Genomic DNA, 13,624 nt, shown 5'->3' on the forward strand with positions numbered 1-13,624 from the left:
AGTCCTCTCGGATCTTCTAGGTTCAGGCGTGTCCAGTAATGGTTCCTGAGGCGTAGGATCGTTATTTTGTATTTCGGGTTCTTCTCGAACTTCTTCGAGTTCCATCATCTCGCCTTTCTTATCCAATAAGAACTCCTTCTCCAAGAAGGTGGCATTCCTAGAAACAAACACCTTTGTTTCAGCAGGATAATAGAAATAATATCCGATTGAATTCTTCGGATACCCTACAAAATAACATAAGCTGGATCGACTATCCAGCTTATCTCCCACTGTCCGCTTCACGTAAGCAGGACATCCCCAAATCCTCAAGTACGAATACTTAGGAGCTTTGCCATTCCATAACTCGTATGGTGTTTTGTCCACTGCTTTAGTGTGGACGTTGTTCAACAACAATACCGCCGTTTCAAGCGCATAGCCCCAAAACGAAGGTGGAAGCTCAGTGAAGCTCATCATGGATCGAACCATGTCCAACAAAGTTCGATTACGACGCTCCGATACACCATTCAGCTGTGGTGTCATAGGAGGAGTCCACTGAGAGAGAATCCCATTCTCTTTCAGATAGTCCAAAAACTCGGTACTCAAGTATTCTCCACCTCGATCCGATCGAAGTGCTTTAATACTTTTACCTAGCTTGTTTTCTACTTCAGCCTTGAATTCTTTGAACTTTTCAAATGCTTCAGACTTATATTTCATTAAATATAAATACCCATACCTTGAATAATCATCAGTAAAGGTAATGAAGTAGGTGTGTCCATGTTGAGTCCCAACTCTAAATGGACCACAAACATCTGTATGGATCAAATCCAACAGATTTTGACTACGCTCAGGTTTCCCCTTAAAAGGAGATTTAGTCATTTTCCCTTTTAGGCAGGATTCACAAGTAGGTAGAGAGTTAATATCAGACATATCAAACATGCCCTCTCCCACTAGCTTGTTCATCCTCCTTGAGGAAATATGACCTAGTCTAGCGTGCCAAAGGTTTGCCGGGTTTTGACTATCGATTTTCCTTTTGTTTGTTGTCGCCGGTTTATCAACATAATTTATTGGAACGTCTTTTAGTTTTAAGTTGTATAGATCGTTTTCAAGTTGTCCATTTCTAATCAAACATTCATTCTTGTAAATATTGCAAATCCCATTCACAAAATTGCAAGAATAACCATCTCTATCTAGCATAGAAACAGAAATAATGTTTTTAATTAAATCCGGAACAAATAAAACATCTCTTAAAAATAACTTAAAACCGTTCTGCAAAATTAAACAAACATCTCCAATGGCTGTAGCTTCAACTCTGGAACCATTCCCGAGCCTCAGCTGGGTCTCACCCATTCTAAGCCTGCGACTTCTTGTCATCACCTGCAAATCATTGCAAATGTGAGATCCACATCCGGTATCCAATACCCAAGAAGTAGTATTAAGTGAAATGTTTATTTCAATATAGAACATACCCTTTGCAGTTCCCAACTGCTCTAGATATTCCTTGCAGTTGCGCTTCCAATGATCGGGCTTCTTGCAGTAATGGCAAACATCCTTGGATTTTCCATTGTTTGAAGCCTTTGTCTTGTGCTTCTTCTCGGGTTCGACTTTCTTGGGTGGGGCAGAACGTTTCTTACCCTTCGTACTTGGCCCCTTCTTAGCAGAAGATGAGGAACCCACCAAGAAAGCTGGTTTATCCTTCTTTAGTGTGGATTCATATGTCACAAGCATATTGACCATCTCTTCAAGGGTGGCCTCTATCTTGTTCATATTAAAATTTACCACAAATCCGTCAAACAAAGAAGGAAGAGACAGAAGCAGTAAATCCACGTTGAGTTCATGCTCCAACACCAAATCAAGAGTTGCTAACTTCTGTATGAGCCAAATCACTCGTACCCCATGATCACGGACCGAAGTCCCTTCACGCATGCGACACGTCATTAGCTCCTTAACAGTAGCGAACCTTTCAGCCCTCGATTGAGCCCCAAAAAGTTCCTTGAGTTGAGCGTGAATGTCAGCAGCATTCACGGTGTCCTCAAATCGCCTCTGGAGTTCATCAGACATCGAGGCTTGCATATAGTATTTGGTCTTGATGTCATGGTCCCACCATGCATCAAGTTTGGCCAATTCCTCCGGACTTACGTCAGCTGGTGCTTCCTTCGGAGGTGATTTCTCTAACACGTAGAGCATCTTCTCCGAAGTCAAGACAATCTTCAACTTCCGGAACCATTCCGTATAGTTTGCGCCAGTCAACTTGTTTTGTTCGAGGATCGAGAATAATGGATTACGCGAATTCATTGTATGAAATACTGAAAAGAAAAACAGACATATATCAATGATTGTTTAAGCAATTTACTAAGACATAAAATAGGCGAATTTAATTTTATGAATCTCACTCCCACTATTTTAACGATTTCACTACCCTCTAGTGAAAACGGGAAACTTTTTCCTTAGTGAGAACATGGAGTCCAATTGACAAACTTATGGTCCCGAATAATATCAGCCAACCATAATTCTCAAAAGGTAGAGCTCAATTGCTTCCAAAGCAACCCCCATGTATTTACCTCATGTCCAATAAGGGCCCAATAATATGACGCCGTTTAAAGTGACATGTCAAGATGACCCATCAATATTAAGTTGTGATGGACGGTCGCCATGTGGATCCCCCAATAATATGAGCCGATCCCATGGGAGTTCCACCCAACTTACAACATTTGTCGATCCAATGTACAGCTTTCCGACGAACGGGCCCCCCCAATAATATGAGCCGGACCGTATCCGCGGGTAGCATCTCATACATTGACCGTTGATGGAAGGTAGGAATATTTAAACAAATTTAAATTTCCTTTATTTATCTTGATATCAATTTTAAATCATATTTAAAATGAGGGATTTTTAATTATAAAAAATTTGTCTCATCAATTTCAAATTATTGCATGCTTGCCGGATTCACGCAATTATGTCTAAAACATGCATACAATCATAATATCATATATTATATATAGGATGATCGATTCCATTTCTAATTGACTCGTGGTTGCCAATCACGAGTCTTAGTCCAATCCTAGGTAATATGCAGTATGCAATGCAATCCTATTACATTAGCTTCCAATTTACATTTCTTCGTCTTTATTGTCTGCTGGGCCCACCATCTTCAAATCTTGATCTCCCACTAAATCTAATGTATTTACAATAAATAGCAATGACAAGTAGGGGATACATTTTAGGGGTGGGAACGGGCCATAAACCAAGCCCACTTTTATTACATATGACATTCATATTGGGCCATAAACCAGGCCCATTAATAAAACCAACAACAATAAAACAAATGTAAATTCCTAACATACACCTACAAAATTGGTCATGGCAATCGATCATCCTTATCCAATAACATTTAATTCAAAATTAATTTATTGGATATCATGCATATGGCAATTTAAATTTAAACAGGATAAAATCATATTTTATATATAAAATCATATTTTACATATAAAATCATATTTTACTTTTTATTAAATAAAATCATATTTTATCTACAGAATCTAATTTTATAGATAAAATCATATTTTACTTAATATATACATAAGATCAAATCTTATCATCAATTGTACCAAAAATAATTGATTTCAAAATTCAATTTAAGGATAAAATATTAAAATTTTTCAAAAATTCAAATTTATCCAAAAATCAATTTTAAAATTTTCAGACTCGAACAATTCGATCCGATGCCTCGTGAACCAATCAAAAACAATTTTTGACCGGACCAAAAATAAAATTTTAACACATTAAAATTAATTTAAATAAATAAAAAATAATTTTTCCCGCGGGCCGCCCGGGACACTCCCGGGCCGGCCCGCACCCGTGGGCGCGGGCCGGGGCAGCCCGGCTGCCCCTTTAGGGCAGCGACAATCGCCGCCCCTGGGCGGCGCCGTGCGCCGCCCTGGTGCGCTGCGCTGTGCTGGGCAGCGCCGAGCGCTGCCCTGGCGGCGCTGAGCGCCGCCCCTGGGCGGCGACGTGCGCCGCCGTGGGCGGAACTGTGCGCCCCCTTTGGGCGGCGCCGTGCGCCGCTCGGGGCAGCGCCACCGGGCAGCGATCCAATCGCTGCCCGGGTTTTGCCCGAAAAAAATTTTTTTTTTTTATTTAAAATATTTATTTTGTTTTAAAAAACCAAGACTCAAAAATTTTTGTACAATCGATTAATTTAATCGTTTGATCTGAGCAACCTGGCTCTGATACCACTGTTGGAAAACTGGCGTTCAGATCAATCACGATTGATACCCGGTGCAGCGGAAGTTTAAAAATTTTATCATGGAACAATTCCATAGTGTGGGTATCAACCGTTTAACGATTAAATTATAAGTGTGTGTAAAATTAAATAACTATTATTAAATTTTACCTTTAATCTCGAATCGAGATTCTGGACACCAACAGACTTAATCTGCTCTTGTTGTCTCTCCCTGGAACTGATGAATATTCTGTCCTTCAATCAGGTCCACGAATAGAGGTTTAATCCCTCTGATAGATTGCACAAGAAAATCTATCAGAAGTTTTCTACGAAGAGAATAAACGAATTTGATTCGCTATTCCAGACTGCAATTCAAAATCACAGACCGGAATTTCTCACGCAGAGAAGGGAGGGCGGCCGAATTTGAGAGAGAGAAGGCTAGGGTTTTCGAAAAAAACTGTCTCAAATTATGACCAACTGTTGTGTGTAATTTCTGTACTGTAATAACTTATTTATAATGCAGGCCACTAACAGCTTAGGGCCCATTAGTCATAAGTTGAGGCCCGACAAGCAAAGCCCGCACGTTCAGAAATTAATATAAAATTCATCGTGACTCCGATTGATAAACCGATTTTACCAATGTGCACAGAAACCATTTCTGCACATTTTAAAGTCAAGATAAATTTTCCTGAATCCGAATTCAGTGATTTCCAAAAATGTACATCCCTATGTCATTTTAGGAAATCCTACTCCCTTACTCTTATTTAAGAAGTCCAACTTCTTTATTCATTAAATTTAACTCTTTAAATTTAACTATCTCAACGGGGATTAAAACTCCATTACACTGTGTGACCCTCAATGGTTCAGGGATACAGCTAGCCGTGGGCTCACAACTCCTTGTGACTCGGAACAACACTTTCCAACTTGCCCAACGAATCATGGTAAAGCGCCTAGCAACATCGCCCCATGATTCCCTAGGTATCACTGATAGTGCCTACAAGAACCAGTAGATTTTGGTTAGCGTACAGTACGGTCCCTTCATCCATATATCCCGATCGAATCAACAACCATTGGTATATCGAGAGTCGCTCAAGATTCGATAACTATGCAATACATCTTGAAGATCAAATTAGTGACATCGCATGTGCTACTAAGAAACCATTTCTTAAATCACATCAAGTACTCTGGCCAGAGATTCGTCACACTAATATCTCCTCAGATCGCATAGGATAACTACACTCGCAAGTATGTGGTGAATCCTTGAAAACAATGCATCGACTCCTATATGTGTTGTAACTGTACCCAATCCCGACACCTGATGACCCCCATAGAGTCGGTAAACGAGTCAAAGCACAGTACTAGCATATAGAGTCTCCATGATGTTTCAAGTAGTAAGGACTAATGGTGTACAACCAAAACCGCGGACTTTATCCACTCGATAAGTGATAACCACTTGAAAAGTCCGGATAGGGTAGTTCGATTATTCATCCTATGAATATCCATTTGCATGCTTCGAACATCTCCATGTTCCCTACCAATGAAACGTGGTACTCCGCATCGCAAATGCTAGTCTCAAACTCGAGCGATCCTTATCCTTATTATCGAACGGCTCAATCGACTAGGAACAGTTTAGAATATACAGTGACTATAAGATGTATTTCATGATAGACATCCCCATGTTCTACCACATCTTACATACACTATAGTATATTCAAGGTCTTTATCAAAACAACAATAGTATATCATAATATAACAATATGAAGAAAGATAAAGTCATTGCCATTAATAAAAGTGTAAATTACATTAAACAAAAGATCGTTTGTACAAAGAGTCATCAAAGCCCATAGCCACAAGTTGGCTCACTGGGCACCCACTCTTTCATCAACAAGACAACAACTTAATCACCAATAAGTCTTGGTACAAATAGCTCTAACATGTTCATGTTTATGAAAATCAACACTATCATTGACAGCTCACACAAACCATCTAAACTCGGATCATCACGCTATTCTTTCCATCCCTTGTTCTTCAAGTTCGCTTTTACCCGGTTCCACTCCTGCCTATTGCCATGACACATACAACACAACAAATAGCCGAATAACTCCGGTGAGAAATAGATTTCCCAGTAAAAGAAACTAAAAATACATATAAAACATATATCAAACTCATGATATAAAAGATCATAACTTCCATGCATGTTTTAAAACAAGGTTCATCTCTTATCTCGTCGGTTGGGATCCCGAGAAGAAGATATCATAACTAACCACCGACTCTCCCAATCGAGGTGGGGCTACTTATCTTGCTTCTCTAGACTTTGAAGCCATTATATATGTAAATCAGACGCTAGGCTAAAACAACCACCCAGGCCATACATATACAATCCCTCAAATCGTCTAATCGAACATTTCCGTTCATTTCGAAATCAAAGAACAAGTCTTTCAAGATGAATGCAATATATATCAATCAAACCACATTCATTAACATCAAGACTTATTCAAACATTCATAGGAAACATATAAAAGCAAATAAGCAAATAAGTATGTGATTTAAGGAACTCGATACAAACCATCTCGAGTTATAATCTCATTCAAGTAGTAGTCCACTTTTACCTTTCAAATGTGATGTTTATGGTGTCTTCTAACTGTCCAAAGCTGTACAATAAACCAATATAAGCCTTGACTCAAAATCTGCTCAAAACCATATAACTCTATTGTAGAATAGCTTCAAACCTTGCTTCAATTCTCTACCGGTTCGAAGTCGATGTTCTCAAGCTCAATGGCTCTTGTTTATAAGCTGAAACCACAACATCATTGCCAAAGAACATCAGCTTAAGCTCATCTCAATAGCAGCTCAAGCATAAGATAGTAAAACACCTCAAATCAAAAGTTCGACGGCATATCGGTATAAACTCGGAAATCCCGAACGCAACTATAACAATTCTATAATCATATCAGCTGTATATCAATCCAAACTCAACATATCAGCAAACATATAAGTCAAATCATAGCTGGGAAATCATAAGAACTAATCCAACAATCCATTCTTCAACCCAACTTCAACATAACAAAGTATAGAAGCTCATCAACAACAATTCCATACAAAGTTCTGATCTCTGTCAATTTCGAATTCTCAAATCATGATGAACTAAGAGAAAACTTACATCAAATCGAAGGTCTCGTTGCAAGGATTCCAGAACATCTTTCGGAATCGAAATCGGATATCCTGAACTCAAGATATGTGAATTGGAAGATGAAGAAAATTGTGAAGTTTTGCCCTGTTCTTTCTCTCGATTCTTTTGCTGAAGATTTGATGGAAAATACTGATATTACACGTGAATAATCAGAAATATAACAAGTGTCCAGCTCATTTTCAACTATTTGCATTTTGGCCCCTCAAGACTTCAATAATTACAATTCAGTCCTCAATTTCTCTTTTCATTCAATTTCAATCCTAAATAATTTAAAAATATTAGAATTTAAATCAAAACTTCAAATATTCTCAAATTAAATATTCTCGAATCAAAATTAAATAATTTCGGGCGTTACATAGCCAATATCTGATCAGAAGGACACAAATCAATATGTATAATGGTGAGTCTATACATTTAGTAGACACAAATACTACTAGACAATTACGTTCAACTAGAGTTATTTTTATTGTAGTTACGGTTCTGTTATTGTTAGTATTAGTATTAGTAATATAAAAGAAAAATATTTTTTTTGGTCCATTAACTTGTTCATGTTTTGGTTTTGGTTCATTAACTTTTTAAAATTTGGTTTTGGTACACTAACTTTTAATTTCGAGTGATTTTGGTCCAACTGCATACGTGTTATCTAGACATTGACACGCGTCACCCAGAAAATGCTGATGTGTATTAAAATCTGGTGTTTTGTGCACTAACTCTGAGGTGGAGCTATGCGATTTGATAAGAACGATCAATATAATAAGCTTTCATGGAAACACCAGATGTCACACACTCCAAATGACACAATTCAATGTGCAATCAATGAACGATATCCATAAGAATGAAGTGCACAAAAGTGAAGAAGCAACCCAAAAGGCAGATATGACATAACTATTTATTATTTAACAAAAATACAATAAATATCTGTGGATAATAAATATATATGACAATGTTGGGAACTCAAAAATGTCAAGGACTCAAAAATAAATACACAATTCAAAAGTTTATCCATAATAAATATTGGATTAGATTTTGTGCTAGAGCTTCAATCGATTTAGTTTAGTTTAGTTTAGTTTATTTATTTTATTTTATTGAGTGAAATAAACTTTCAATCAAATGAACCTCAAATCCAGTTTTACAACAGAAGAAATACACATGGTTTGACTTAACTGAATGCAAGATAAAATGATTTGCTGTTCGAGCTCCAACTTAGCTGAACTTAGACCTCAGTTCGAGTAACTTCGTTACTAAGAACCTTCGGTTTGTGCTTCCATATGGCATGTCAAAAAGGAAGGAAAACATATCTCCTAGGAAAATGAACTGTTTGAGAGATCTAGCACCATGCTTTCTCTTACTCGAGGCAATGGTTCAAAGAATTATCTGTTTGAATTCAAGAATCTGTATTGAGCAAAGCCTGAATCGGGGATATTGCCATAGACGGCAAGAAATACTATGGTAGTGCGGTGAGAGTTTAAACGGGTACAAGAGAAATTGGGTAGCAAAACGTAGTTTCTCTGCGTCTCAAGCCATATTAAACGAAGAGTTTAAAGGGTGGGTGCCAAGTTGGATTCACTTTTAAAAAATAAGCTAATTTCGTGACGTAGGAAAAATGAATCTTGCCAACACCACCTCCCAACAGGGGCGGAGGCACATAGCCTCTCAAATGAAGGATTTGGAAATATAACCGAGTCAACGTTGTAGGATTCCTTACAGAGGTTTATGGTTGTGAATTCTGCAAAGGAGGAGGGGCGTGGCTGCTTGCTAGATTTTTGTTGGCTAAATTCCAGATCGAGGCTGCGGCTACCTCCATGTCATTTTGACTTCTTTCAATGTGAGTTCGTCGTCCCTATGTTGTAGCCTACCGGTTATGCAGAACACATTCCTAGAAAAAGTCAGGTACTTGACTTAAATAGTATTTGAAAAAACTTATAGGAAACACTTTTCGATTTACTATTAAAATTTTGTAAAATTTTATTAAAAAAAATTAAGAAGTCATTCCTAAAAACTTTTTCAAAACTACCTTACATTTGAGCTCGAACACCATCCTGACTTAACGAGTTAACCCAAACCCAAATTTTTTAAAAGATAACCGACCCGATAACTAAGTAAAATACCCAACCCTAACCAGTAACCACGTATGTGATATACTATAAAATAAATTACTCAAACCATCACACTTTACACCATCCATATCATATCATATATTAGACCACCGCAACAAACATATCATTGTGATCGTTAAACACGTCACCCACAAGCTATAGTAGCCATGTTCGAGTCATTGACAACTATAGCGGAAAACGAATTAATCACGGTACATAAGATAAGAAACGTGCCAAAGGCAAGCTAAAGTAGATACTAGGTAGCATAGAATCACACCATAGAATACACTTCCAGTGATCCTCTTCTCATAACTTCCTCTGCATTTTACCTGCTAAGTTTTGCCGCTTCCACCAATTATTCTAGCAATCTAAAGCATTGCATATGCTTGCAAGTGAATTAATGGGCCACTGGCTTAAGAGGATGAGCTCGTAGTTCCGTCAAGTCCAATCGTGCCTCTAGATCTTCGTCTAATTCTCCAATGATGCTTCTATGGAGTGCAACAAAAAACAAAAAGACTAGTGACTGAAAAAAATCACCTAGATATTAGATGTAAAAGATGGTCATTATGCTTGTGCTATGTTTAGGATCTAAGATTTTATTGAGGATGTTGAGTAAAAAGAACAGTGATGAAACCGATATCCATTTCATTGTTCTTTCAAGAAAAATCAACTCCACTTACTGAGATATTTTGACTGTACTAATTTGGTTGGTATAAAAAAGGATAATCACCACGTAAGTAGCAAAGATAAATCATATATGATACATGTACCAGCATTTCCTTCAGTTTTCCTCATTAATAATCTCATTCAAAGGAAAATAATTGTGTCTGTGTTGTCCCTCAGTTTGTATACCAAATCTTTTAACCAAACATAATGATGTTAACAAGATAACTGTAAAATAAGAACTTACATGTTGTCACCCCTTATAATGTAGAGACCCAGCACAATTTGCTGAACACCTTCCTAAAAATGAGAGTAGGATCAGCGGATCAAAAATGTGAGAATCCATCAAGGCTGTTGGAGTTTATAGTAAATATAACTAAATGTAGAGTAAAAAATGAAAATATAAACTTAAGTATTTTTGCAATTTAGGTAAATAAAACAAAAGGTAGAGCAAAATTTAAGAATAAACAAATTGAAATGGGTAAAATTTTATTCACATGATTCTAACACGCAATGAAAAATTTGTAAGAAAAGCTATCACATGCATGTTAAAATGGTCATAATATGTCAGACCTTGGTCGAGTATACACGTTCATGAGATTCGTCAAGAATTATGTTGGTAGCTTGATCAAAACCTTTTAAAATTCCCTGCAAGAAGGATCCATAAAATTTGGTAAAATAATATAATATAAGCTTCAATGCAAGTGTTTCGCTTCTAAGCAAACACGAAGCTCACCACAATATTTCGCCCGTCATTTGTGATTACCGAAATTAATTCTGACAATAGCACGACAAGGAAAAGATGTTATGAATAGAAAATTAGGTAACCCAAGAATGTCTAGAATTTGAAATGACGACAAGAAAAATACATATTTTGGGTTACTATGAAAAGAATACAAATATAAGTAAGTTCTTTCTTTTTCCAGTGGGATAGAGGACAGCCAAACAAACTGATCAAAAGCAGAGAGGTCCCATTCTATTCATTGCATCAAAATGATAGGTTAATAAATTGACTCATAAAACTGTTGGCGTGAGATAATAGAAATAATACTAGCTGAAAAATTGACACAAGTGCTCCAACGCCAGGAAAGGGGACGCAAAACTTACTCCAATGTCCAATCATACAGCATCATATACTGAGAATACGAGCACCATACACAAACTAACATAAAATAATTAAAATAGCAAGATTCTTTATCAAGATGGTTCAAAAGTTTACGATCAACGAGAGACTCAAGTCCGAGGCCAAGAGACATCTCCAATATAAATAAGGAATTGGGCGTTTGCACCACTGATACCAAGGATCTTGATCAGATTCTGTTTCAAATGAAATAAGGTTAGTTCAACTGCCATTGAGACAAAAAAACCAAAAAAAAACATGTACAAGTATTTCTAAGTTAGCCACTTATGAATCGAAAACAAAAGAGAATAAAGAATTTAACACAAGTTTCCCCTTTGTTTTGCAGCATAATTAAGATGCTGATGCCGCACAACAGCAAAGGAAACAATTTTAAAACAGCATGTAAATATAAGTTTTTAAAAATAATGAAAAGAACCAATTACCATGAAGTTTTGTAATTCCCAGTTCCAGACCATACATTTCAGTGTTTCTACTCAGTTATCAGGCCACAGGTATGGATTATGGTTATGCATATACTTTGAACCGTAAAGTTTTACAAAAGGCGCCAGTGTAAAATTTCCAGTAAAATATGATTGCCGTTTTCTACTCAAACCACAGAAAATTTAGAAAACCGTTTACATATTTGCAGTTATTCTTGGCATTAGTTTCGCTGAAAATTCAATGATCTTGCTACAGCATTAGACTTCATAATTATGTACCCTCAAATTTGAGCCAAATATTTACATCTAACCATTTTATCTTATTAAACAAGCTGACCATTTTTCTGAAGCTTCATATCAAATCTCCACCCCAAAACACAATAAACAAGAACTTCAAGTTAATAATTAGCATTCTAAACAACACATTGGCACATACATTTGACATATCAGAAATTTTACCAGCAAAACAAATGAATACATCCACGGAATCAAAATTCAATACAACGGGCAACATTAGTGCTAAATGGCAGATTTAAGAAAATTTTATCACCGATTCAGCGTTATCAAACGATCGAAAAACCAACTCTTGCTATAGAGAGATGAGCGTTGGTAGACACCGGGTCCGAACAACAGAGAATGGCGGGCTAGGGTTTACGAAGCGAACTTCTTGTCATCTCTTTTTTTTTGACAAGAAACTTCTTGTCATCTCTTTATATTAAACTTTAATTTAATTAATTTAAATATAAAAAGGGTATAATAACAAAAAAAATATTATTATATTTAGTATTATTTGTATTTTCCAAAGTTAAATACGGCTGGAGGTGTTAAAATATGTTAGGCTAGTCGGATTGGCCCACCTCGCCATACGAAATTGTTGGGGCTGAGTTCGCAGTTTTCCAACACGCCTAAAAGGTGGGCCGGCCCGCACTGCCTAATGGTTGGTTGCGGGTTGGCCCACAAAAACCCACCAACTTACACGTGAGCCCGCCGGGTTGACCCGCCCCGCCACCTAAAATAGGTGGGTTGGATTGGTGTTTGCCCAACCCGCCTAAAAGGTGGGCCGAACCGGCTCGACCCCCTCATGATGGGTTACGACGAGTTGTGGGCCGGCGCTGCAAGTTTCTCCATACTCCGTTAAGGTTTTTCACTCATTCAGCTTTCACTGAATTGGGTGGTGTATCGGGCTCTCGTGAATATGGATCCGGACGAGGTGGCTAGATTGGTGATAGAACTGAAGCTTTTCTAGCCCCATGATCGAGGAGATTCTAACGTTCTAGAGGAAATAGATTTTCGGATTGGAGAAGAATGAATGGAACATTGTGAGGAGAGAGGATTGTGACCCAGGAAAATAATATACGCACCAGTAGAGGTGCGATCATCAACATCACCCGTCCAGTCAGCAACACAAAAGGTGAATAGATGGCTAGTTGTGGCAGCGAAGCATTAGACAGTAAGAGCGAGTGTCATTAAGATAACGGAGGAGACGCTTGGTCGCCCCCCAATGTAAAGAAGAGGGAGCATGCATGAATTGAGATAGCTAACTGCAAAGGCAATATCTGAACGAGTAAAGGAGAGATACTGCAAACTACAAATGATCTCACGATATAGGGTAGCATCAGCAGGAGGCGAGCCATCCAAGAGGTACAGAGGAGCAGTTGTGGCAAGAGGTGTGGAGACAAGCTTCGAATCAACCATGTTTGTCTTGGTGGGAATGTCAAAGAGATACTTTCGCTGAGACAGGCAAAAACCCCCTGAAGTGGTAATAACTTCAACATCCAAAAAATAAGAGAGAGAACTCAAACCCTTTATGGAGAACCGAGCACCTAACTGATCAATGAAAGTCTGAAGTGCAGCAGCATCATTTCCTGTAAGAATTAAATCATCGACATAGACTAGGAGATACATGATGACATTACC

The 13,624-nt window shown here is 37.7% G+C and overlaps 1 protein-coding gene across 2 annotated transcripts; it reads right to left on the reverse strand.

Annotated features, from left to right (window-relative positions):
• Positions 1-9,527: 9,527 nt before the first annotated feature.
• On the reverse strand, positions 9,528-12,387 carry LOC140890505 (sm-like protein LSM8). Of its 2 annotated transcripts, none has more exons than XM_073298350.1 (6): positions 12,258-12,387; positions 11,367-11,464; positions 10,884-10,924; positions 10,721-10,795; positions 10,395-10,447; positions 9,528-9,972 (listed from the first exon to the last, which is right to left on the reverse strand). In XM_073298350.1, the coding sequence occupies exons 2-6, from the start codon at positions 11,401-11,403 to the stop codon at positions 9,882-9,884; spliced, it is 297 nt and encodes a 98-aa protein (XP_073154451.1). In that variant the 5' UTR covers positions 11,404-11,464; positions 12,258-12,387; the 3' UTR covers positions 9,528-9,881. The 2 variants fall into 2 exon arrangements, with proteins under 2 accessions (XP_073154451.1, XP_073154452.1); XM_073298351.1 differs by having other exon boundaries at positions 12,167-12,387.
• Between the last annotated feature and the right edge of the window lie 1,237 nt (positions 12,388-13,624).

The sequence above is a fragment of the Henckelia pumila genome, chromosome 3 (genome assembly GCF_033568475.1).
Source record: "Henckelia pumila isolate YLH828 chromosome 3, ASM3356847v2, whole genome shotgun sequence".
Taxonomy (NCBI): domain Eukaryota; kingdom Viridiplantae; phylum Streptophyta; class Magnoliopsida; order Lamiales; family Gesneriaceae; genus Henckelia; species Henckelia pumila.